Consider the following 26,406-nt stretch of genomic DNA (forward strand, 5'->3'; position numbering starts at 1 on the left):
GAAGTGCCCTTTCTACAAATTCCCGCCCTCATTTCAACAGCAATAAAATTATCTGGTCTGCAAAGATGAGAGGTTCAAGCAAGGATGTAATGGATGTTTGTATATTTTAGTAATAAAATGTGATATGGACAAAAACAAAATGTATATGGTACTATACTGCAATATTTGTACACTGAAAATATCTATATTTTTATTTCACAAGGCAAAATTATTAATATTCAAACAAATTCATACAAACATGACACCATTTTCCATATCAACATAGTACTTTCAGGGAGGCCTAAACATACCTCAAAGATCTGTGATGACTGTGGTAGGGTAGTACAAATACATTCATGTGACATTTGGAGTTGATTCAAGTGAGCGGAGACATGTTATGATTTGGGGTCATTAAAATCCAGCAGTAGAAAGTCCTGGGCAGTGGGGACACTGTTCTCGTCACACAGGAAGTGGCTGCGGACGGTAAGGAGGAAGGTGCGTCTGGGAATGGACAGCAAGGAATAAATCCTCTCAGCCACTACCTGGACTAACCTCACATCTGACCCTGGAGCTGTGGGAGAGAGACATAATAATGTCAGTCTCACAAACTGCAGGTGGATGAGTGACAGAAAGATAAGAGGCATGGGTCTGAAGACGGTGGGAAAACACATCCTCTTACCGACCGTCTTGCTCAGCTTGTCAGGAGGAGTGTCGAGCAGGATCTTCTGCAGCAGGACAGGTGGCACCTGCACACACACCTGGCTTTCCCCATCCTTCACTGTCAGTATTACTGGCCTGGAGTTAAATGGGAAAGTCACTTTACTAAACCAAAACACAAGCCAAACAGTCAGATGGTACTATCATAGTGTAAGCTAGTATTAGAGCTTGAAAGAGCCATTTGCGGTTGATCTAATCACCTCTTTTAGAAAATGAGAGCTATTCAGGCTGCTTGAGTTAATTACCGGCCAATTCCATTTCCATTTGGAATGAGTGTGTTTGGTACGTCTGAGAAATGGACACTTCCACTAAGATAATACGAGTCAGTGAGTGAAGCATTATTCAGGTCTCTCTGTATACCGTAATGTAAATGCTGGTGATGTTGGTGAGATGCACAGTGTTGTAGTTGTAGGACCTGTAATAGCGTCGTACTCCAGTATGGGGGAGGCAGGGGTAGCAGGGACAGTAGATCCCGTTGTCATCTGTGTCCAGCTCGGCAACGCAGCGCCCACAACCCGTGAATGTGATGTCACCTGACACTGTGTCCAGGATACTCTCCAGATGCGTGTCGCTGTCCATCCGCTGCAGTGCATTCTGGGAGGGGCTGCCTTGAAACTGGAAAGCTGTGACGTGAACTCTCAGTTCCACATCACCTTAGAGGAAGAAAAGCAACAAATGATAAAAGTCAAATATAAGTTAAAAAAAAGAGAAACATTACATCTGCCTGAGGCTGATGCCACACAAGCGCTTGCACGCAGCACACACACACACAGTTTGTTACACATGTAAATAGTGCCACACCTGCACAGAAACACACAGTTGGCCTTGCAGTGTTGAATATTGTTTTCCTGGATGTCTTTTGTTTAGCATTGCTGTCTTGTTGTTTTTGTAGTATCCATTGTTGGTCGTTGGCACATCGTGGTTGTTTGAATAAAATAAAATAAAAACTATTATACAAAAATAAAAGGCACCTATTGGTAAATAGGTATAAATTAAAAAAATGCAGACATTGGAATTTCTATATATATATATATATATATATATATATATATATATATATATATATATATATATATATATATATATATATATATATATATATATATATATATAAATAAATAAAAATGGTCAGCAACTTCTCAATGGGTTGTGAGAACAGCAATTTAGTGCTGATTCTGCTACTTTTCAATGCAGAAATGCATTTACAAAACTCCTGTACTACATGACAGAACCACTATTTTCGATTTCTCAAGTGTTGTAACATTTTTGTGGCTTGACCAACCAAAATCCAATTGTATTTTCCTGTGACCCTACAAATAAACAAAGTAATGTTCCTGGTCAAAACCCAGTCTTATGTTGTGACCCAGAAGGAATTGCAATGGCCATGAGTCATGAGTAGGTCCCAACCCACTATTTGTCAAACAAACACCGATGTAGCGGCTTACCAGTGTACTTCTGGGACAGGAGAGTGTGCAGGTCTATCTCCAAGCTGGTGCTGGTATGTTTGGCAGGGCCTGGCCTGTAGAACTCCAGCGCCCGCGTGTCGTCAGGGAAGAGAGGCTCACAGGAGCCCCAGGGGGTGGAGTGCAGCTCCAGCAGGCCTGTCGTCATACTCTCTCTTACCAGGAGCAAACGGAAAACCCACACTGCATCTGTACAGGAGCAGGGGGCGGCAGCTCACTCATGCAGCAAGATCTAAATAGCTGGTTAGATTATGTAACGCATACAAGTAGAATGATTGCTAGCACTTGGCTAAATGTTTAGCAAAGTTAGTAACTCATTCTTACTTGTTCTGACTTTACCTTTGTTCCTGTTGATACGCTGCAGCCAGGTCAAGGCAGCTCCCCAGAGCACCACTGCCCCCTGCTGTCCATCCCCCTGCTCTACAGTCAGCACAGCCTTCAGTACTCCTCCAACCCTGGACGTGCCCTCTGCCTCGGCTCGCCACCCTGGGTAACACACAGAGTCAGACACACAGGCTGCTGCTGTCAACACTCATGTATTGATCGATATCCATACAACCACCTTCCATATCAAAGTCAAACAAAATGCATAGCAGACAAAAGGAATACATTCAGAAGTGTGTGCATACCTGTCTGAGTGACAGCTGTGGCGATCTCGGTGCATGAGACAATGCTATGTTGTGTGTGTGAAAAATATAGTGTGTGTCTACATGATGTAATCTCCTAGTCTGAGGCGTATTACCTGTGATCATCTCAGTGTGTGTGATTCGGAGCAGGGCATGCACCAGTGTGTCAGGTCTCAGGGTCCTGAGACGGGCGTGGGCGACGGTGTTTGGATCCTGAGGGACGCGAGGAGGGAGGGACACCAGCAGGGGACGCTTATCACGCAGGTAACCACACAGAGACCTCAGTGTCCGGCCATTCACATTCTGTGGGACTGCAGAACACAGAAACATTTGTCAATCCCCTCTAGATGTAAAGTGGGCTTTTTAAGGACTAAACAGTCAGAGATGAACATGTGCAAGGGGCTTTCACAAACACATCATGTGAAGATCAACACCCTCTGAAACGACAGTGTTCAATAAAAAACAAGACATCAGGAAGCTATTCAAATGATCACACTGTGCCAAGAGCAGAGAGCAGAAGTGAGTAAGTGAATCTACACCATCAATCAAGACAACTGTGAGAGTGTGATTAGAAATTCTAGAACTTCTAGGGAGGGGTGATAAATGTGCCACAAGATAAATTGACAGGCACTTGCGAAATTCCCTGTCTAGTCACCAGATTAAAAAATATATATATATTTAACTAGGCAAGTCAGTTAAGAACAAATTCTTATTTACAATGACAGCCTACCGGGGAACAGTGGCAGAACGACAGATTTTTATCTTGTCAGCTCAGGGATTCAATCCAGCAACCTTTCGGTTACTGGCACAACGCTCTAACCACTAGGCTACCTGCCGCCCCAACGGGGGCAAGGCCTACAGGTGCCCAGGTTGGAATCTAAATAGTTGGCTGATTCTACTCCTCTACTTCCACAGTTTATTGTATCCATATGGCTTTGGCATGATATTCGAGTCATAGTAATTAATTTATAAATATGTCACCACAATTAAGACACAGTGGTTTACAAATGGCTTGTGAATGATGTGGTGTTTCCTGTTTAAACAGCCCCACCTAGAGGTGAGCTGCTGCCAGTGACCTGGCCCAGGTTGAGGAGCCTGCTGCTGTAGGACGACTGCAGAACCGTCTCTCCTCTCCACTTGTCCTCATTCACCATCACACCTGTCGTGATAACACAACAAGTACGGTAGCTGTTACTCCTGTATCATATATAACATTGATAGTCTATTGGTAGCAAGTACAAATATAAGGAGCAAATACAAGGAACTTCCTTTCACCCTTGATTGTTTTTACTGTACATAACTGGGCAAAGGTGAGTACTTGCAACTGCAAGAGATAACATCACTATTTTATCTATAAAGGATTTATAACAAAGTAAAACAAGTAACTGGGTAGTTTATACCTACCAGTGATGAGAAGCACATCTCCAGAATACACAGTCAGGGCCCAGAATGCTGCCCTCCTCCACAGGACCACCTTCATCTCCACTTCTGATTGGTCAGTAACCACCACAGAGGCCAGGGGGATACAGGAGCCAGCAGATGCCCCGGACCTCACTCTGATCTCCTTCAGATGACACGGGTGCACCACGGCCACTAAGATGGAGTAACGCACTCCCTGGGTGCCACATCTAGCCAGGGTGGTGTGGGCTTGTGAAGTAACACAACCCTTCCCTGTAGTCTGGTCTGGTGACCGATCAGTTCTGTCTATTGTGGGGGAGACTTTACTCCTTTTAGGGGCTGGGGGTGCAGGTGAGGTATTTACAGGGGATCTAGGTGATGGGAGAGGGCTTTTGAAGACTACACCCACTTCTTTGTTCCCAATTGGGTTACCCTGAGAGCAGAGCACCCCATCAGCAGTGACCTCCAGTATCACCCCTCCTTCCTCCTGCCTCTGGCTCAGCAGGGGCTCATAGAAGAGCTCCATGGAGCCCTGCTGGGTCCCTCTTTGGCCCCGCTCCCAGGGGGACTGAGTGGGGGTGGCTGGGCTGTACAGCTCTGGGGAGCTGGTGAAAGTGGATGGCGTGGATTTAGGTGGCGTTTGTGGAAGTCTGGTTTTCACAGGGCTGGTTTCTGGTTGTCCCCCCAGCCTTCCTCTCAGGAGCAGGGCCTGGCTGACTGTCCATGCACTGAGATACTCCGTCTCCACAGACACCGACTGAGCAGGGGCTGGATCTGACTGGATGTCTGCTCTCTCAGGGGCAGACTCAGGCCCTGGGTCAGGCTGCCCGGCAGGGAAGCAACTGTCCAGATACTCCTTCACTGATTCAGAACACAGGTCCTCATCATTACCGACTGTTTGCTCATTCTGGGGAGTTGAGCTCACCAAAGGGGGCAGGCCAGCCTGGGTTGTCTCTTTACAGCCTGGTTCTCTCTGTATGGGGAATCCGGTTTGGGTCTCAGGACCTTGGAGACTGGTACCGTGCTTGCTGGTACTGGGCAGCTCTCCAGGCTCTGATGAAGCGTCAACCTCACCTCGACCGTCACTTCCATGGATCCCACCCTCATCTTCCCTGGCCCTCAGTCTTCCCCCCTGCCAGCAGAGCTCCATGGTCCTCCACTGACCAGACTTTCCCTCATCAACATCAGACACAGGTGTGAGGGGAGGGGCACCCATGAACACATGAATTTTGGGCTTGTCGGTCATGCTGCTGTTTTCACTTAAAGCCACATGTCAGAATCTCTTGGGTTCCATAGACACGGTGATGTAATCCTTTCCTCGGAACAGAAAATACTCCTGTGAAGAAAACAGAATCTACGATGTAACATATGCATGTTGATAATGATTACTTCATCCCTTTGATAGATTTCTAATGTTAGTATGGTTATTATGTAGGCTAATGGCTAATGCTTAGTAAATGTATGTGTTTCTTGGTCAAATAAAGATGAACTCTTTGCCACAGTATGATGCCAAAGAGCAGGACTAGAAGACTTTAAGGTGGGACACTGTAGAGCCCAAACTCACTGATGTGCGAATTCACCTTGGAGGGGTTGAATACTGTACCTCAGTGGAATTTAACTTCCTCTCTTTAGACAAGGCACATTTGAAAAAGGACAAAGAAGGATGTTTAGATATTGCTTGGGAGGACAAATAGATTTGTTTCGTCAATCAAACCTCACACGAGTCAGCAGAAATGTAATGGTGATTTGAAAAACATGGTAGAACCCCCCCATGGTCAAACCCCCCCTCCACACTCAGTACAGGGATTTTAGTGCAGCAGAGGTATACAGCGCCACAGCTGGCAACAATAACAGAGGTCATTAGTCAGAAACTCTGTTAAATGCACATGTTCCTGGCATGTGATGTTTCTTTGGAAAAGCCAAAAATGTGTTTGAGTAACTCCCTAGAACTCACCAACCAGACGATGGGTGTTGTGAGCACGTGGGCCAATGATCCACCAGAACTGTCCGCTTTGAAACCACATCAAGATTGATCGCAGCCCTCGAACTGCATAACGTTGTGGTGAGAAACAGGAAAAGATGGGAGTGAGGAGAGGGTGTAGGCCTTCTGATTGTCAATGTTGTGAGTGTGCTTATACCACAGACACTGCCAGAGTTGGTGCAGCTGTAGAACTTTTTGAGGCTCTTTTAGCATAGTTGTGGTTGATCATTGCTATATTTCTTATTTAAGAAAGCATGGTGGACTGGACTGGACTGGGTGTGTGTGTGTGTGTGTGTGTGTGTGTGTGTGTGTGTGTGTGTGTGTGTGTGTGTGTGTGTGTGTGTGTGTGTGTGTGTGTGTGTGTGTGTGTGTGTGTGTGTCCAGCATTAGGGGTGATCTTATCTGTTTACTCAGGGTAGAGTCCACAGCAAGGGTTCAGTGTTGTGGTAGTAAGGAATTACAAACTGAAACAGCTACAACCTGTTTGATATCAGGTTGCATCAGCCAGTGCTGTGCCTTTTAGACATGTGTAAGCAAACCCTTTGACACACTGCCCAGTAAGCAAAATGAGGTGGAAAGACCTCTTTTAGACGTCTTTTTTTCCAGACATTGACGTCACGTGCATTTCAGGTGCTGAATGAAAGGTTAGAAGACATCCTATTTCCAGATGTCGAAAATACGTCTTATATGGACATTGAAAATATGTCTTATACGGATGCCAAAAATATGTATATTCCGGACATTGAAATCAGGTGCATTTTAGGTGCTGAATGACAAAGTACAAATACAAATTTTCCGGACGTTGAACATACGTCTGTCTGCCTGTCTTTTCCAGACTATGAAAAGTTCTCATTTACAGACATTGAAAATATGTATTTTTCAGTCATTGATTCTATGGCCAAATTTCAACTGCTACACATTCTCAAATAAATAAGCATTATATCACAATAATAATTTCACACCTCTTAATAGGAGAATTGCCCAAAATGTAGTATTGCACCCATGTACTGTATCAAATGCACTTATGTTAAAGCTTTTTCAAAAGCTTTAAAACTGGCAGCAATTTTTTTTTATTTTACCGTTATTTTACCGTTATTTTAACAGGTAAATTGACTGAGAACACGTTCTCATTTGCAGCAACGACCTGGGGAATAGTTACAGGGGAGAGGAGGGGGATGAATGAGCCAATTGTAAACTGGGGATTATTAGGTGACCATGATGGTTTGAGGGCCAGATTGGGAATTTAGCCAGGACACCGGGGTTAACACCCCTACTCTTACGATAAGTGCCATGGGATCTTTAATGACCTCAGAGAGTCAGGACACCCGTTTAACGTCCCATCCGAATGATATTCAATATTATTCAATGATATTCAAAGTTGTCCAACATACAGAATAAAGGTTATATTTTTTTATTTTTCGCTATGAATGTGATAGGTTGTTGTTAATCTACCTTAGTTGAATGCACTGAAGTCAGTCCTATAAATCACACTAGATAAGAGTGTCTGCTGAAAACGCCAGGGAGCGCACATTTTTTTCGCGGAGGCGCGCATTACTTTGCATGCGCGTTCAAGTGGAACCCTCCCCAGTGAAGTGGGAATCCACACAAACACGCCTGCCTTTTTAAAAGCAAGAAAAGAGACGCATATAAGATCAATGCGAAACGGGACAGGACAGGCCGTTGTCTTGTTATAAGTTTTTGGTTTGCCTTCACTTTTCTTTGAATATCATTAGTTACTAACCCGCTACCTCAGTTAAAAATGTACAGATATTTCGGAGAATTACTTACTCGTGGTGCAAGCAGTGCTCTGGCCTCGGGATGTGTTGAGTCGGCTCTTCCAGTTACCGCGTCGTTGATGAGGGTACGCCACTACAGCGAGGTCGGAGGAGAGAAAGATGCAGATGACCCCAACTTCTTTAAAATGGTGGAGGGATTCTTTGACCGCGGTGCTAATATCGTTGAGGATAAACTGGTGGAGGACCTCAAGAACAAGGAGACGCCAGTGCAGAAGAGACACAGAGTTCGCGGAATTCTCAAGATTATCAAGCCCTGTAACCATATACTGAGTGTATCGTTCCCCATCAAGCGAGACAACGGCGAATGGGAGGTGATTGAGGGGTATCGTGCCCAGCACAGCCAACACAGGACACCCTGTAAAGGAGGTAAAGCGGGGAAAGTGAAATGACAGTGAAGGGGCGTGGGTCATGCAGCCCTAAAGCTGACACTGTAGTTAGCATGCTCGCCAGCCTGTCAAATCCTGTTCAGATGGTTCAAATATTTTCCAACTTTCCTAAGCTACGTATGTTTCGATGCTAGCGTGCTAATATTGACTTTTAAAACTACTTTGTGTGAGGAACCGGCTGGTTTCTATATCTTGCTAGCAACTTTGACAGGCAAATCATGCCCCCCGGGGGCCCACGCAAATCCACATAGCTAACTAACGTTACCACCTTAAGATAATATGCATTGGCTTAATTACTAACTAGGTAGCTTAGCTATCCATCACCAAGCTAGCTAGATAAGTTATGACACACGTACAACCGTATTTTGTTGCTAGCTACTCCATATACAATTATGATGTAATAAATCAAACTATAAAACGAAAGCTGATGCACAAAAGGTCTTTCGTCAGTCACCGGGCAAGTTAGCATCTGAGGTTGCAGGGCCTATCTTCATATTTTTCTTCTTCTGAGGTTTAACGGCGGTTGGCATCCAATTTGTTGCATTGCCGCCACCTACTAGACTGGAGTACAACTCCCCTATACTGTGCTTGAATTCTTTTTATATATATACACTGCTCAAAAAAATAAAGGGAACACTTAAACAACACAATGTAACTCCAAGTCAATCACACTTCTGTGAAATCAAACTGTCCACTTAGGAAGCAACACTGATTGACAATAAATTTCACATGCTGTTGTGCAAATGGAATAGACAAAAGGTGGAAATTATAGGCAATTAGAAAGACACCCCCCAAAACAGGAGTGATTCTGCAGGTGGTGACCACAGACCACTTCTCAGTTCCTATGCTTCCTGGCTGATGTTTTGGTCACTTTTGAATGCTGGCGGTGCTCTCACTCTAGTGGTAGCATGAGACGGAGTCTACAACCCACACAAGTGGCTCAGGTAGTGCAGTTCATCCAGGATGGCACATCAATGCGAACTGTGGCAAAAAGGTTTGCTGTGTCTGTCAGTGTAGTGTCCAGAGCATGCAGGCGCTACCAGGAGACAGGCCAGTACATCAGGAGACGTGGAGGAGGCCGTAGGAGGCGAACTGTTACATTACATTGTGTTGTTTAAGTGTTCCCTTTATTTTTTTGAGCAGTGTATATAACGTACCGGTACCCTAACATCTAACACTACTCACTAATTTCAAAATTAACACCACCCTACTCCACTAATTCAATGTATTTATTCATACCTCATGCCATTCTGAAAGGATGGGACATCACCACTTAATAAACCCTGTAACTCTTCTGATGTCAAGTCTCGCACACCTAAATACCTCTCTGCAGCTGCCACCACAACCTCAATTTTCTGCGACTTCCATTTCATCCCTGCAGTACAGTTGATAACCATTGCTATAAATGCTAAAAATCCAATCTTACTGAAACGTATTACTTTTTGGCCTATCCCTCTGTACTGGTATATCGCTACTACTCTCACCACTCCTCCCCCTTAACTAATCTTCCTCTACTTTCTAAGCTGCCTCAGCATATGACAACTTCTGCACTACTCTAACCGTGAAAACCTTAACCGGACATTTCTGATCCCCAGCTCTGTGGGCACCCATAAAATTAATACATTCTACTACTTTCCCCAATACTACACATTCCTTTGTCTCATGCCCTTCTGCACACTTCTTACACCTTTGACCCTTCCTCCTACACACTGCTGCCACATGCCCATAAGCTTGACACCTGTAACATCGTAATGTATTCGGCTTAACTTATATATCCTAACTTAAACTCAAAAAGACAGACAATGAGTCTTCTGTTTCCCCACTCTCGCCACCCTGTCTGTGTTGCATCAAACGAAATCTTTCCCCTTAGCTGGTCAACTTTTATATTTACTGCTACCCCAGTTATCACTCCTTTCATTGGTGCCCTTTTCTTGAGAGCGAAACAATTCACTTTTCTTGCCCCAATTTGTTTACTCCTGAGCGCCTTCTCTCTCTGACCAACAGAAACAATTATCACTAGACCACTTCTGGTTACCCTCAACGATTCCACATTACACAACTCTTTTTTTTCACACACCGTGAAACCAGAAATGGATCAGCTAAAAGGCAAGAGTACACTTTTTTCCATAAACTTCACTCCTACTGTCAGACTCATCTTTTTCCTGACCCTCGGCGTATACCTTGGTCTCCGATAACTTCACCACACCTTTCACCTCCAATACTCCTCCTGTCTTCAGCTCCCTCTGTTTACAATTAAAAATAATAATAATAATCTTAAACCATCCTTTTATCAATTTTTATCCGCCTGAAGTTCACCCTCTTCTTCCCTCTCTCTTAGATCTCCTCTCCCTCCCATTTTCCCTCCATTCCTCCCAGTTTAAGTATACGTCTCCTTATGTTACTGCACTACTCCTAACAACCATCTTGTTCTTGCTTTCTTTAGGGACTCCATTTCCCTCACATCGAACTGTGTGATACCCTCCCGCTCTCCAGGGGCCTATCTATGGAGCCGTCGTGCTTGTAGCTGATTATTGCAGAGTTCAAAACTACTGGGAACTCACAAAAATGAGGTCAAATCATGACGTCAGTGATATTCAGGTCGGAGCTCTAGAAAGAGGCCCGAGTTCCCAAGTTGGATTGCCGTTCAAAATCGATTTTCCCAGTCGGCGCTCGGTTTCTCGGCGTTCCCAGTTTTGAACGCTGCATAACCACGTAGCAGGTGTTAAGACTCATGAGTGTAGTCCTCACTTTTATTTATTTTTCTTCAGGGAAATGGAAAGTAGGTTAAATACTGTATCCCTGAACTGGAAATGGCCACTTTATACCTCAGCAGAGTGGTAGCAAATAGTTCATCTGTGTTGTTTTTCAATGGGAGCATATGAAGCACAGTGGGCAGAACAAGCAAGGAGGTGGGCGAAGCACAAGCTAGATCCTATTGGCCATTGTAGAATATATTTTCATATTTCCGTTAGGGAACGCCGTTAGGGAAGTGCGCATGTGCACAAACTCAATTTGATCTTGCACTCCTAAACATTGCAATTTTTTTTTAAACTGACAAAGCATCAAGTCTAAAACATAATGCACTGTGTTCATAACAGATTCAGTTTTGTGAAAAGAAAACATTTATTGTGATCAGATGTTTCATCGTTGAGAACATTTGCAGAATGTCAGCCCAGTTTCACCTTGTTCCATCCCCTCCCACTACCCACGACTGGACTTCATCTAACTACCATATTTGTGACTCGTTTCAGGAAACTAGGTGTATGTCACGCATCATTACTTCACAAGAGCGCCATTTGAACAAACTTATTTTTATCAAAATGTGTTTTGTTTTAGAAGAAATGCCTTCTGGAACATGTGAACTTTCATGTGCATTAATAACGAACTTGTATGCCGTCTGTAAATACAAATAAAATTAAAATAAATAAAATGTGTAGGTATCAGTATGTGTAGGTAATCCTTTTTAACACAGCTTTTTTGAAAGATATCACGTAGTAGAACTGCATAAGTGTTGCTCTCCACATTCTGGAGGAACGAGTTTTGAAATCAGTGGAATTAGAGTATGATAGCTAAGAAGATTGTGACATTTGATTGTAAATATGCAGACTGAGTCAAATATAACACACAGAAGGCTGTTAGCTAGCTAACATTGAACCTGGTTGGTTAGCTACCTGCAGATTTTTGTCTGGGTAGTAACGTTATGAGTTGGGATTATTGTTCATTGTTTAGCTAGCTAGCTACATGTATAAACAAGACTCTACTATGCAAGTAACTATTTCGATAGAATGTTTGATGTCACTGCGACAACTGTTGACTAGTGGTTAGAGCATTGGGCCAGTAACCAAAAGTTTGCTGGATCGAATCCCCGAGCTGACAATGTAAAAAATCTGTTGTTTTGCCCCTGAGCAAGGCAGGTAACCCACTGTTCCCCCTGCGCCGAAGATGTCGATTAAGGCAGAGGGGTTGGGTTAAATACAGAAGACACATTTCAGTTGAACAACTGACTAGGTATTTTCCCTAAATTCGCACTGGCTATCTACTCTGATTTCAGAGCACTCTCGTCTGAATGTGCCAGAGCGCAGAATAACTGATGAATTTACGAATGCTCAACACCCGTTGAATATGGCCAGTGTCAGTAAACGTTGGCAAAAAAGCGTAATTAAATTATTGCCAGCAACACAGCTGCTGTCACCAACGTGCTGGATAACATAACAGCCTAGCCTGCTCTGGTAGGGCAAGTAAAATGGTCAGTGAGATGTTCTCTCATTTGTGTCTGTAGGTAGCTAGCCAACGTTAGCCAGTTAGCTTGGGTGCTTGACTGCTGCTGTTAGGTCAGAACACTCTGATCAACCCTACTTTTCGGCCAGAGCGTCCAGTGTGTGCCCTGAATGCTCCGAGAGCGAAACGGCTCTGAATTTACGAATGGCCAACCTGACAATGCTCTGAGTTTACAAAGGCTCAGAGCACACTCTGGCACTCAAATCAAATCAAATTTTATTTGTCACATGCGCCGAATACAACAGGTGGAGACCTTAGTGACATGCTTACTTACAAGCCCTTAACCTCTCTTGGGTACGTGAGACGTTAGCGTCCCACCTCTTCAACAGCCAGTGAAACTGCTGGGTGGCAAATTCAAATACAGAAATACTCATTATAAAAAATCAGAAAACAAAACATATTTTACATAGGTTTAAAGATTAACTTCTTGTGAATCCAACCACGGTGTCGGATATAAAAAATGCTTTATGGCGAAAGCCTACCGTACGATTATTTGAGAACATAGCCCACTAGACAAATCATTACAAACAGTAACCAGCCAAGTAGAACAGTTACACAAGTCAGAAATGGAGATAAAATGAATCCCTTTGATGAGCTTCATATGTTTGCACTCAGCAGACATTCATTTATTCAATAAATGTTCCTTTTGTTCGATAAGTCTCTTTATATCCAAAAACCTCAGTTTTGTTCGCGTTTCTTCAGTAATCCACAGGCTCAAACAGTCAAAACAGGAAGACAAAAAAATCCAAATTGTATCCGTAAAGTTCATAGAAATCTTGTCAAACGATGTTTATATTCAATCCTCAGGTTGTTTTTAGCCTAAATACTCTATTTCAACCGGACAATAACGTCGTCAATTTAAAAGGTAAACAAGAAAGGCACTCTCGGTCTTGCACATGAAAAAGCTCTGTGACACTTTAGGGTCCACTCATTCAGACTGCTTTTACTTCCTCATTTTTCAGAATACAAGCCTGAAACAATTTCTTAAGACTGTTGACATCTAGTGGAAGGCATAGAAACTGTAATTTGAGTCCTAAGTCAATGGATACTGTAATGGCATTGAATAGAAAACTACAAAAATAAAAATACTTCCCGAATGGATTTCTCAGGTTTTTGCCTGTCAAATCAGTTCTGTTATACTCAGACACTATTTTAACAGTTTGAGACTTTAGAGTTTTCTATCCAAATCTACCAGTTATATGCATATCATATCTTCCCGGCCCGAGAAGCAGGCAGTTTAATTTGGGCATGCATTTCATCCAAAATTCCAAATGCTGCCCCCTACCCTAGAGAAGTTAACCAACAATGCAGTTTAAGAAAATACCCCAAAAAAGTATGAGATAAGAATAACAAATCATTAAAGAGCAGTAGTAAATAATATATACAGGGGGTACTGGTACAGAGTCAATGTGCAGGGCCATCAGTATTGAGGTAATATGTACATGTAGGTAGAGTTATTAAAGTGACTGCATAGATAATAACAGAGTAGCAGCAGCGTAGAGGGGGGGGGGGGGGGAGTCAATGTAAATATTCTGGGTAGCCATTTGATTAGATGTTCAGGAGTCTTACGGCTTGGGGGTAGAAGCTGTTTAGAAGCCTCGGAAGCCGTTTAGAAGATTAAATTTACGAACACACCCGTATTATAAGCCAACCTTTAGTCTTGATATCTTTGGTTGTTTAGTACATTAGTACATAGCCTAACATGTGAATCCTTAAAGAGATGGGTGGGGCTGGCTTAAGAGGGTGTGACCGATGCTGAATGGGTTTAGACAAAGAAGTGCTCTCCAGTAGGTACCAAAATGATCAAGGGCCATTTTCTCAAAGGTGAGGTTACAAGTTTATCAACTTTCAAAGCAGAATTACTTTCCCATTGTTCCTCAACTGTAGTGTATGATATACCATTTTCTAGCTCTGAGTTGATACTTTTATCCAATGTAAAAAACACCATTTAAAATGTTGCTACATAACCCAGCCGGTCGGTCACATTTTGGTGGTGAGAAAACATTCTAAACGGATGCCTCAGCTTCATAGCCCCTGTGAAGTGTGTCTGGATTACCCTTCTGTCTGTGGTGGTAGCTGATTGGAAGGGGAGACACTATATGGACACACCTGCGGCCTAAGCATCAGATGAAAATATAAGGGGCTGGTCCCAACTCAAGGTGTCATAAATAAAAAATGAGCCCCCCTCCTAAACATTCCAAATATTTTCACCTGACTCCCCTTTCACTGTAAAATACATTGAATACCCTCCCCCCTCATATACACTGCTCAAAAAAATAAAGGGAACACTTAAACAACACAATGTAACTCCAAGTCAATCACACTTCTGTGAAATCAAACTGTCCACTTAGGAAGCAACACTGACAATAAATTTCACATGCTGTTGTGCAAATGTAATAGACAAAAGGTGGAAATTATAGGCAATTAGCAAGACACCCCCAATAAAGGAATGGTTCTGCAGGTGGTGACCACAGACCACTTCTCAGTTCCTATGCTTCCTAGCTGATGTTTTGGTCACTTTTGAATGCTGGCGGTGCTCTCACTCTAGTGGTAGCATGAGACGGAGTCTACAACCCACACAAGTGGCTCAGGTAGTGCAGCTCATCCAGGATGGCACGTCAATGCAAGCTGTGGCAAAAAGGTTTGCTGTGTCTGTCAGCGTAGTGTCCAGAGCATGGAGGCACTACCAGGAGACAGGCCAGTACATCAGGAGACGTGGAGGAGGCCGTAGGAGGGCAACAACCCAGCAGCGGGACCGCTACCTCCGCCTTTGTGCAAGGAGGTGCACTGCCAGAGCCCTGCAAAATGACCTCCAGCAGGCCACAAATGTGCATGTGTCAGCATATGGTCTCACAAGGGGTCTGAGGATCTCATCTCGGTACCTAATGGCAGTCAGGCTACCTCTGGCGAGCACATGGAGGGCTGTGCGGCCCCACAAAGAAATGCCACCCCACACCTGTCATGTTGACAGGGAAGATTAATTTACCGGACATTTGAGAATTTTAATGGACATCCATATGCATTCAGATCTGACATGGCGCAGCCAGCGCCATCAATAAACGAGAGATGTTGAAAATGAAGCACAGTTGAAAATGAAGCACAGTTACGCGCCCTTAAATAGCTATAACAAATTAGAAAAACACTTTATTTATTGGTTTTTGGGTTACTTCCTAAAATAATTGTTTACTCTGAAAAAATGTTTAACTACGGTAGACCTACACACTTCAATGCAAAAGATCAACTGACTGTTCATCTGTTAAATACCGCGCTGCCTGTCAGACACTTGAAATTCTAATAGGTCCAATTAAATGAGATGCGCATGGTAATTTGTTGAATGGCTACTTTGGGAATATGAACTCATCCATGGTCAGAAAAGCTGAGAAAAGTATTCTGCAATGGTTGCGATATGTATTAATGTTTATAAATAAAGTATTGTCTACTCGAAATTTGACATTACAGTATTCAGACGTAGTAGTCTACAAACGTCAATGGTAAAGGTGAACCGTCTGTTCTAGCATTAAACTGCGCATCGGATCGCATGGAGCAAATTACTTACATCTATTTACTACTGTGAAGTGGGTCCAATTAAATGAGATGGTAGGCTATCCTAACTTGTTCTACAGTCTTGGCCCAAAATAGTCAACCTTGCACTTTTTTCAAATAATGCACCATTTCTTCCAGAAAATGGTTGAGAGAAAAAAAATTGGTGTCCACATATGTCTTCGGTGTGCAGTTGAACAAAATCAGAATAATTGACAATCTTATCTTATTCCACAAAGAAATCCTAAAATGGCCAAGACAATATTGGCACCTTCTAGAAGTAGTTAGAAATAATTAGATTTCAAGCAGGTGATTTTCCTTTACGTTGGAATTTAACTCACCTATGGGGAGTTGCAGGTACCTGCAATATAAAAATCACATTCTACCAGTTTGAATAGAGAAAAGGACTCCTTCTCCTGCTTTGTGTACCGCAATGAGCATGGAGAAAAGAAAGAAAACCAGAGAATTATCTGATGTCAGACAAGATTGTAGCCAATCTCAAGTCCATCTCCAGAGACCTTGATGTTCCTTTTTCCGCCGTACGTAATGTTATCAACAAGTTTAAAGGCCTATGCCACTGTAGCCAACCTCCCTGGACGTGGCCACGAGAGAACTTGATGGAAGATTGCAGTGAAGGATTGTTTGAATGGTGGAGAAAGCACCTCAGTCAACTGCCACACAGATTCAAGCTGACTTTCAGACACAAGGTATGACAGGTTTAACTCTTACCATCCATTGCCAACTCAATGAAAGGGGGTTATATGGTAGAAGACCCAGGAGGACCCCACTGCTGGAAGATATAGGAAAGCCAGACTGCAGTTTGCCAAAACGCACCTGAACATGCCAAAAACCTGGGAGGATGTCCTGTGGACAGATTAAACCAAATTAGTTTTTTTTGGTAAAGCACACAATCTCTGAAGGCTTAATTTTGTTTTCTGTAAACAAAGAAAATAACACCTTCCCTACAGTCAAACATGGAGTCGGTTCAGTGATGTTTTGTGGTTGCTTTGCTGGCACTGGGTGCCTTGAACGTGTGCATGGCATCATGAAATTAGCAGAATACCAAGGCATTTTGGAGCACAATGTTGGACTCAGTATCAGAAAGCTGGGTCTCTGTCTCAGGTCATGGGTCTTCCATGAAATCAGTGATATCGTAATTTCAACATTTATTGTATCAAATGGTAGCCTACAATGGCATATACATTAATGGGCTACTTGATGGCCAACAGAGGCAAATGTATAATTCTCCACATTTAGCCTAATTTCAGTTCATTGAGGACCTTTTCCCCATAAACAAAACGCAAGGGAGTTCCATAACTTCCATTTCAAATTTCCACTCTGGCAGCACCCGAGACCCAAGAACTGAGCATCCATAAAGCACCTTGCTTTATACCGTTTTCTTTAAGCAGTCAACATTAGAATGCAGTTTAAACAACCACCCAGCAGATTTATGTAATGCGCCCAACGTCGTTTTCCAGTGCTTTGTCTCCATTATTTATTGACGTGCATCAGTTCTAGAGTATTTAATGTTTTATGGAAAAAGGTTTGGAAATGGGTTACTACGTAACTTAAATAGCCTACCTAGAACTGGTTAAAAAAGTTGTCAACGTCTCCTGCCGCTCACGTGACTCAGCCAATAACTAGTGCTCTCTCAACACACATACACCCATCTGGCCCTCAGCAACAGCCTGTCTCACTGCCTGACAGTAAGGAGCAGTGACATATATATATTTAAGGTAAATGCCTTGGCGACCGCGGTGCAACTTAAATAGGCCAAAAACCTGTGACCAATACTTTTTCACCCGCGACATCGTTTTCAAAGTAGCCCAATTTGTCAGTAAAATCGCGAACATGGCAACACTGCCTGTGGGAAAGAACTGCTGCCCAGTGGGAAGCAACCACCAGTTTTACAACATAGTTGTACTAGTCATTCGTACCGTATTGTCGTTAAGTTAGCTAATTAGCATGTCATGGGGACCAATACTACAAGTTAATTCTTCCTCGCCCATCTAAATAAACATGTAACAACGTTTAACTAACGCCATGGTGTTGTTGCCAGCATGAACTAACTTACTGGAAACTGCTCGACTGACTGAATTGAATCCATTCGTCTCCAAACTGGACTCTCAGCTGCGCGACCTGCGTCATCAGTTTGGGCACCAGGCGTGTCTGTATAGCCTCTCCTGATAGGAAGTTTGGAACTGAGGTCACCATATTATGTACACGTGAGGGGCCAAGAAATGACTGAACCATAGAAATAGAATAGATGGACTGAATCACAATCCCAAATTCAGAGGGTTGAAAATGGAAAATCATCAATCTAGTGCAGTTGAATGGAAGTTTGAACTCCACCCAGGGCAGGAATGCTGACGGTACAGTTGTTGGTTTGTTTATTCAACTGGGCAGAGCCTTGTTTATTTTTTTTAATTTTTTTTTCACCTTTATTTAACCAGGTAGGCAAGTTGAGAACAAGTTCGCATTTACAATTGCGACCTGGCCAAGATAAAGCAAAGCAGTTCGACACATACAACAGCACAGAGTTACACATGGAGTAAAACAAACATACAGTCAATAATACAGTAGAAAAATAAGTCTATGAGGTGAGATAAGGGAGGTAAAGGCAAAAAATAGGCCATGGTGGTGAAGTAAATACAATATAGCAAGTAAAACAGTGGAATGGTAGATTTGCAGTGGAAGAATGTGCAAAATAAATAAATGCAGTAGGGGAAGAGGTAGTTGTTTGGGTGTGTGAACATTGGTGATTTAGGCTGGATATTGATGATTTATAATAATATGCGATTTAGCATATCACCAAAGCATGACCTGTAGACTCACTTAGGGCTGAACTTGCTAGGTGATGCTAGTCTGCATGCTCCATTTTCAGAGAGCAGACAGCTCTCTTCCTCAATTTCTGTCCAGGCTGAATTGTATAAAGCTTGGTGGAGCTTCAAGATTTGTTCTGATCTTTTAATATCAAATTACTTGTAGCTTCTCTCTCTTGTCTCTCTAGAGTTTGTTTTAAAGGAAGGATAATGGGGTTGTGCCAGTTTTATAAGTATTAAACTCGACCAGACCTGACCAACTCAGAGCTGGTCAAAACCAAACCTGGATAAGGTAGTGGTGTGAGATGAGAGCATAAGTCCTTTATGTGGGAGGAGGCTGCAGTGGCTACTGGGTTGGCTAAAACGGGGGGGTGTGTGTGATTGTGTTGTGCTGCTCCTGTCATAGACTGGAATGACCCCCGACAGAGGCAGCCCTTCTATATTTAACCTGTGATGAGGATATGAACTCTTGAACCTTAAGTGCCTGCTTGCCTCACTCATCTCAGTGAAATGTACGGTGTCAGTCAGTTTCACTGTATTGATCTTTATGCCATGATTTAGGGAAATCGAGACCCTGTTGTTTCTTGAGTCTTGTTAGGCTAGCTAGGCCGTCATTGTAAATAAGAATTTGTACTTAACGGACTTGCCTAGTTAAATAAAATGTTCCCCAGTAAAAGCCATAGTACATAAATGCTGGCACTGGTGATGACGGGGGGGGGGTGTTCGAATAATTTTTGGCACCTGCCACGGTTATTGGAATGAAAACTCTCTGGCAATACATCTCTGGGCACTGAGCCTTGGTATTGATGGGGGCAGAGGTGGCTTTTCTAATTTGAACCTCTGTTATGTTAGTTGATTCTGAGCCATGTCCATATGTCAGCTGACATACAGTAGAACTATGGCAGATGGATGAAATCTGATTTCTAAAAAGAGTGTTGGTAATTAAACTACATTTCTTTCAATCACAATCCTGTTAGGTCTGCTTTTGAGTTGAACACCTTCCCAAAACTGAACCATCAGCCTCATGTTGCACTAATTAGAAATATCATGAACTTTTTGCAGCTATTAAAAGCTTCATTATCTTCAGAAGTGGAAAGTTTGAGGTCCTGTGTGTAGAGCAGCCATACTCTATAGGTGTACTGCCGACCTAATCCGGACACAAAACGAGGTCATTACGGACCGCGGGTCCCGACCATAATTTTTTTTTAAAGTCACTTTTTGTGAATTTGGTCGGGATTTCACTCCTGGTATCATATGAAGATCCATAAGACATGGAAAATTTGTAGAATTGCAGGAAATTATCTTTGAAACTGCAACATTTCCCCATCGCTCCATAGCATATGAGCTTTTAAAACGGCTGATTTTTCTCTCTGCCAGTGAGGGTTTGAACAGTTTGGGGTTGCAAGGTGGGGGTTTGTTACTATGTTGATGAATGGAAATATCCATCCGGACCTTTGCCACCCAGGACATTTGTGTGACCGTACCTCAAATACTATTTGAGTACCCCTGCCTGGTATAGTGGTAAGAGTCAGTGAACAAGACGGTCCTGCCAGGAGCACATTTAGTTTCCAGCTCAATGTTTTTCGTCGTGGTGGGGGGCGTTTATTAGTTTAAACACCTGGCTGCCACCCAGGCGTGAGTTGGTTGCTCCGTTCAAAGCCGATGGTGAAGTCGACTAAAAATAAAGTAATATATGTCAGACACATGGAGTAATTACTTGGGATTCCCATGCAAAAGTGGTAGCTTTTTTATTTAAAAAACATAAAAATTATAAATCTGCCTTCCTGGGAAAAAAACCTAGTTTGAAAATGTAAGTCACATTACAGGCCCATAGCTTGGTGCAACCCGGTCAGCCTAATCAAATCCCCTCTGAGCCATAGCGCTAGGCGGAGGTGTGGTTTCACCACCCTCTCTACGGAGCTCTACTGTAAGCAAAATTTCCTTTCGTAGGATAGCTGTAGGCAAAGTCATTAATATTCATGAGTTACATCTGGTGATTTGTTGAGCCTTCTTGCTTGTGTGACATCAGACAGATGCACTGCAAAGCCTTCTGTTTAGCTTGCTCGCCGGCATTAGCAGTAAGCGCAGAACGACTGAGCAAACCCAGCTTCTGCTTAATTAAATGTGAAAAAAATAAAAGCCTCACCAGCTAGCTACCAATCAATTTTATTTTCACTGTCCGATGATTCATAAAACGAGTCCACTAATTGTTATTTTTACCTTTCCACAAACTCTGTTGCTTGATGTGTGCAAGTTGACCCAAATGTATCAAAGAACAGGAAATCCATGATTCGTTTGCTAGTAGTGGCTACATTTCAGTAATTTAAGTTAGTTATCCTCTTAAATGTGGCGGACAATGGATAAACTAACAATAAGTTGCACATAAACTCAGTAAAAAAGAAACATCCTTTTTTCTGGACCCTGTCTTTCAAAGATAATTTGTAAAAATCCAAATAACTTCACAGATCTTCATTGTAAAGGGTTTAAATACTGTTTTCCATGCTTGTTCAATGAACCATAAACAATTCATGAACATGCACCTGTGGAACGGTCATTAAGACACTAACAGCTTACAGACGGTAGGCAATTAAGGTCACAGTTATGAAAACTTAGGACACTAAAGAGGCCTTTCTACTGACTCTGAAAAACACCAAAAGAAAGATGCCCAGGGTCCCTGCTCATCTGCGTGAACGTGCCTTAGGCATGCTGCAAGGAGGCATGAGGACTGCAGATGTGGCCATGGTAATAAATTGCAATGTCCGTACTATGAGACGCCTAAGACAGCGCTACAGGGAGACAGGACGGACAGCTGCTCGTCCTCCTAGTGGCAGACCACGTGTAACAACACCTACACCGGATCGGTACATCTGAACATCACACCTTAGGCAGTTGTTGCTGCCATCCTGTACCTGAGTTACACCAGGAATGCACGATCCCTCCATCAGTGCTCAGACTGTCCGCAATAGGCTGAGAGGCTGGACTGGGGGCTGGTAGGCCTGTTGTCTGGTGAGGACCTGCCTTACATCACCGGCAACAATGTCGCCTATGGGCACAAACCCACTGTCGCTGGACCAGACAGGACTAGCAAAAAGTGCTCTTCACTGACGAGTCGCGGTTTTGTCTCACCAGGTGTGATGGTCGGATTAGCATTTATCGTTGAATGGAATGAGCATTACACCGAGGCCTGTACTCTGGAGTGGGATCAATTTGGGGGTGGAGGGTCCGTCATGGTTTGGGGAGGTGTCACAGCATCATCGGACTGAGCTTGTTGTCATTGCAGGCAATCTCAACGCTGTGCGTTACAGGGAAGACATCCTCCTCCCTCATGTGGTACCCTTCCTGCAGGCTCGTCCTGGCATGACAATGCCACCAGCCATACTGCTCGTTCTGTGCGTGATTTCCTGCAAGACAGGAATGTCAGTGTTCTGCCATGGCCAGCAAAGAGTTCGGATCTCAATCCCATTGAGCACGTTTGGGACCTGTTGGATTGGAGGGTGAGGGCTAGGGCCATTCCCTCCCAGAAATGTCCAGGAACTTGCAGGTGCCTTGGTGGAAGAGTGAGGTAACATCTCACAGCAAGAACTGGCAAATATGTGCAGTCCATGAGAAGGAGATGCACTGCAGTACTTAATACAGATTGTGGCCACACCAGATACTGATTGTTACTTTTGATTTTGACCCCCCCCCCCCCCCCCCTTTGTTCAGGGAAACATTATTTAAGTTCTGTTAGTCACATGGCTGTGGAACTTGTTCAGTTTATGTCTCAATTGTTGAATCTTGTTATGTTCATACAAATATTTACACATGTTAAGTTTGCTGAAAATAAATGCAGTTGACAATGAGAGGACGTTTCTTTTTTTGCTGAGTTTGTCTGAAAATGAACTAGTCGCCAGTTGTCGCCAATGGTGTTCTATTTTTTAACCCGTAGGCTATTGTAGCCAGTGTGCCCATGAGCTCCCAAGTATAGCTAGCAGTGTTTGGCGTCCACGATTAGCTAACTGTTAGTTGGCTAATGCCTGGCCAGTGTGAACCAGCATGCTAGCAACATTTCAGTCAGTAGCTATCCTTCTAAATGCTGTAGTCACTGGATTAACTAGCTATGAGTTGAACGTATTTTGGTGAAAACTAACTAGTATCCAGTTGTTACCCATTGTGGAATCATATCTAACCAGCTGGCTCCTGAAGCCTATGTGACATGTCTATGCCAATGAGCTCGCGAGTCTAGATGCAGAAAGCGGCTGAGGTGACTCAACCCCTGTAGCTCGCTAACAAGCCCTCCTTTGCGACAATGTTACTGGGATGCGGGAATATTAGATGTCTTTTAATTTTAAGATCACTGTCATTGAAGTTGGTGGTTACTACTGGTTTTAGATCCGGGGGGAGAGAAATTATCTGCAAAGGGCTCCGAGTGATGTCCCACACCCAAGAATCCTCAACCAATCACCTGACGGCTATTAATGACTTTGCCTCCGGCTATACTACGAAAGGAAATTTTGCCTACTGTGACTGACACTGTGTAACTGCAACCATTTTGTGCAGTAATCAAATCAAATGTTATTGGTCATATACACATGGTTATCAGATGTTATTGCGAGTGTAGCGGTCAGCTCCATCTTGGTTAACTGACTACCTGCAATAACTACGAGAGGCCTAGTATGAAATGGAGATTAAGTTAATGGAGGAGTGGGCTCTCTGGTTTTAAAGTGGATAGTGTACACATTTCACTTGTTTTATTGTACAGCAACTTAAAGGCTTATTGTTTTCATGTATAAGGTTCAGGTATACTATTTTCCTAATATTCTCATACACACCTACTCTAGCTAAAGAATGAAAATGGGAAAACATGACTTTTTTTCAGCCAAGTCTGATTATCACCGGTTTCACACCCCTAACTCTGCCATGTTGTATGTTTCAGGTATCCGCTACAGCACCGATGTGTCGGTCGATGAGGTGAAGGCCCTGGCCTCGCTGATGACATACAAATGTGCTGTTGTGGGTAAGGGCTTTTCGACACCTAGTCTTCAAGACATTGGGCCCCCAGACATGTGTATATATAGCCTGTTGTGTTTTTTCTCATGTAACCCCGTCCATTTTAAATTCCTTCAGATGTGCCATTTGGAGGAGCCAAAGCTGGAGTGAAGATCAACGTAAAGAATTACACTGTAGGTATTAGTTTGTTTCGGGATACGCCAGAGTATCTTAACAAATTGTTGATGTCCTTTCATCCCATTCTCCCAGTCACATGGCACTTTTCATTAGCTTTAGGGTGTGTTTCCTTTCTATGTACAAAGCAGTTTCTCAATGGACAACAAAGTCAGTTTCTACTTTATTTTGAACGTGTTTATCTGTGACTCATCTTATCGTACAGGCTCACATTACCAAGTCATCTAAACCAGTGATAAGGGTGCTGTCAAGGCATGTCATTTTTGTCTCACTAGGTCTATTGTGATGTATTTTACCCCTAGTGCATAGAAAATAACCATTGGGCACACACTGTTTATTTCAACGCATTGACATGGAATCAATGTGGAAAATACATTTGATTTAAAAAAAGTAATCAAATTTTAATCTAATTTCAACCTGCTTTGTAAACATTGAAATTAGGGTAACTTTAACTTAAATTAATTAACTTAACCTGACTAACAGGTTGTTACATCAATTTAATTTCAACCTAATCATCAGATCTACATTACCAGTCAAAAGTTTATACACCTACTCATTCCAGGAGTTTTATTTTTACTATTTTCTACATTGTAGCACAATAGCGAAGACATCAAAACTATGAAATAACACATATGGAATCATGTAGTAACCAAAAAAGTGTTAAACAAATGAAAATATATTTGAGATTCTTCAAAGTAGCCACCCTTTGCCTTGATTACAGCTTTGCACACCTCTTGGCATTCTCTCAACCAGCCTCACGAGGTAGTCACCTGGAATGCATTTCAATTAAAAGGTGTGCCTTGTTAATTTGTGGAATTTCTTTCCTTAATGCGTTTGAGCCAATCAGTTGTGTTGTGACATGGTAGGGGTGGTATACAGAAGATAGCCCTATTTGGTAAGTTTAAATCAAAAAGTTGTTTGTCACATGCGCTGAATACAAGTAAGTGTAGACCTTACCATGAAAATGCTTACTTACAAGCCCTTACCCAACAGTGCAGTTAAAGAAAGAGTTATGAAAATATTTACCAAATAAACTAAATAAAAAGTAACACAATAAAATAGCAATAACGAGGCTACATACAGGGGGTACCGAGTCAATGTGTGGGGGTATAGGTTAGAGGTCACTTGTACATCTACAGTATTTAAGGGGTGACGCTACTCGCTGTTTATTGTCTATGCATAGTCACATCAGTGTACAAAAATGGAGGGGGGGGGGTTGTCAATGTAAATTGTTCGGTGGCGATTTAGTTAATTGTTCAGCAGTCTTATGGCTTGGGGGTAGAAGCTGTTAAGGAACCTTTTGGTCCTAGACGTGGCGCTCCGGTACCGCTAGCCGTGCGATAGCAGAGAAACCGGCTATGACTTGGGTGACTGGAGTCTCAGACAATTTTTTGGGCTTTCCTCTGACACTGCATAGTATATTTTTTTATTTTTTATTTCACCTTTATTTAACCAGGTAGGCTAGTTGAGAACAAGTTCTCATTTGCAACTGCGACCTGGCCAAGATAAAGCATAGCAGTGTGAACAGACAACAACACAGAGTTACACATGGAGTAAACATTAGACAAGTCAATAACATGGTCGAAAAAAGAGAATCTATATACAATGTGTGCAAAAGGCATGAGGTAGGCAATAAATCGAATAATTACAATTTAGCAGATTAACACTGGAGTGATAAATCATCAGATGATCATGTGCAAGAAGAGATACTGGTGTGCAAAAGAGCAGAAAAGTAAATAAATAAAAGCAGTATGGGGGTGAGGTAGGTAAATTGGGTGGGTAGTTTACAGATGGACTATGTACAGCTGCAGCGATCGGTTAGCTGCTCGGATAGCAGATTTTTAAAGTTGTTGAGGGAGATAAAAGTCTCCAACTTCAGAGATTTTTGCAATTCGTTCCAGTCGCAGGCAGCAGAGAACTGGAAGGAAAGGCGTCCAAATGAGGTTTTGGCTTTAGGGATGATCAGTGAGATACACCTGCTGGAGCGCGTGCTACGGGTGGGTGTAGCCATCGTGACCAGTGAACTGAGATAATGCGGCACTTTGCCTAGCATAGCCTTGTAGATGACCTGGAGCCAGTGGGTCTGACGACGAACATGTAGCGAGGGCCAGCCGACTAGGGCATACAGGTCGCAGTGGTGGGTCGTATAAGGTGCTTTAGTAACAAAACGGATGGCACTGTGATAAACTGCATCCAGTTTGCTGAGTAGAGTATTGGAAGCTATTTTGTAGATGACATCTCCGAAGTCGAGGATCGG

General features: G+C 42.9%; 2 protein-coding genes across 5 annotated transcripts in view; one reads left to right on the forward strand and one right to left on the reverse strand.

Annotated features, from left to right (window-relative positions):
* Positions 1-84: 84 nt before the first annotated feature.
* On the reverse strand, positions 85-8,044 carry shld2 (shieldin complex subunit 2). Of its 4 annotated transcripts, none has more exons than XM_055902149.1 (11): positions 7,953-8,044; positions 6,138-6,230; positions 5,764-5,809; positions 4,190-5,519; positions 3,837-3,944; positions 2,902-3,096; positions 2,499-2,645; positions 2,142-2,348; positions 1,112-1,349; positions 659-774; positions 85-550 (listed from the first exon to the last, which is right to left on the reverse strand). In XM_055902149.1, exons 4-11 carry the CDS (start codon positions 5,427-5,429, stop codon positions 375-377), a joined length of 2,427 nt encoding a protein of 808 aa, XP_055758124.1. In that variant the 5' UTR covers positions 5,430-5,519; positions 5,764-5,809; positions 6,138-6,230; positions 7,953-8,044; the 3' UTR covers positions 85-374. The 4 variants fall into 4 exon arrangements, with proteins under 4 accessions (XP_055758124.1, XP_055758123.1, XP_055758122.1 ...); XM_055902148.1 differs by having other exon boundaries at positions 5,748-5,809; XM_055902147.1 differs by lacking the exon at positions 5,764-5,809.
* LOC129836247 (glutamate dehydrogenase, mitochondrial-like) overlaps positions 7,731-26,406 on the forward strand; it is a 45,459-nt gene continuing 26,783 nt past the window's right edge. The window contains exons 1-3 of the mRNA XM_055902151.1: positions 7,731-8,326; positions 23,902-23,982; positions 24,093-24,148. Coding sequence (XP_055758126.1) covers positions 7,924-8,326; positions 23,902-23,982; positions 24,093-24,148 — 540 coding nt within the window. The 5' untranslated portion in view covers positions 7,731-7,923. The remainder of the gene's footprint in view (positions 8,327-23,901; positions 23,983-24,092; positions 24,149-26,406) is intronic.

This window comes from Salvelinus fontinalis, chromosome 37, assembly GCF_029448725.1.
Source record: "Salvelinus fontinalis isolate EN_2023a chromosome 37, ASM2944872v1, whole genome shotgun sequence".
NCBI classification, from domain to species: Eukaryota; Metazoa; Chordata; class Actinopteri; order Salmoniformes; family Salmonidae; genus Salvelinus; species Salvelinus fontinalis.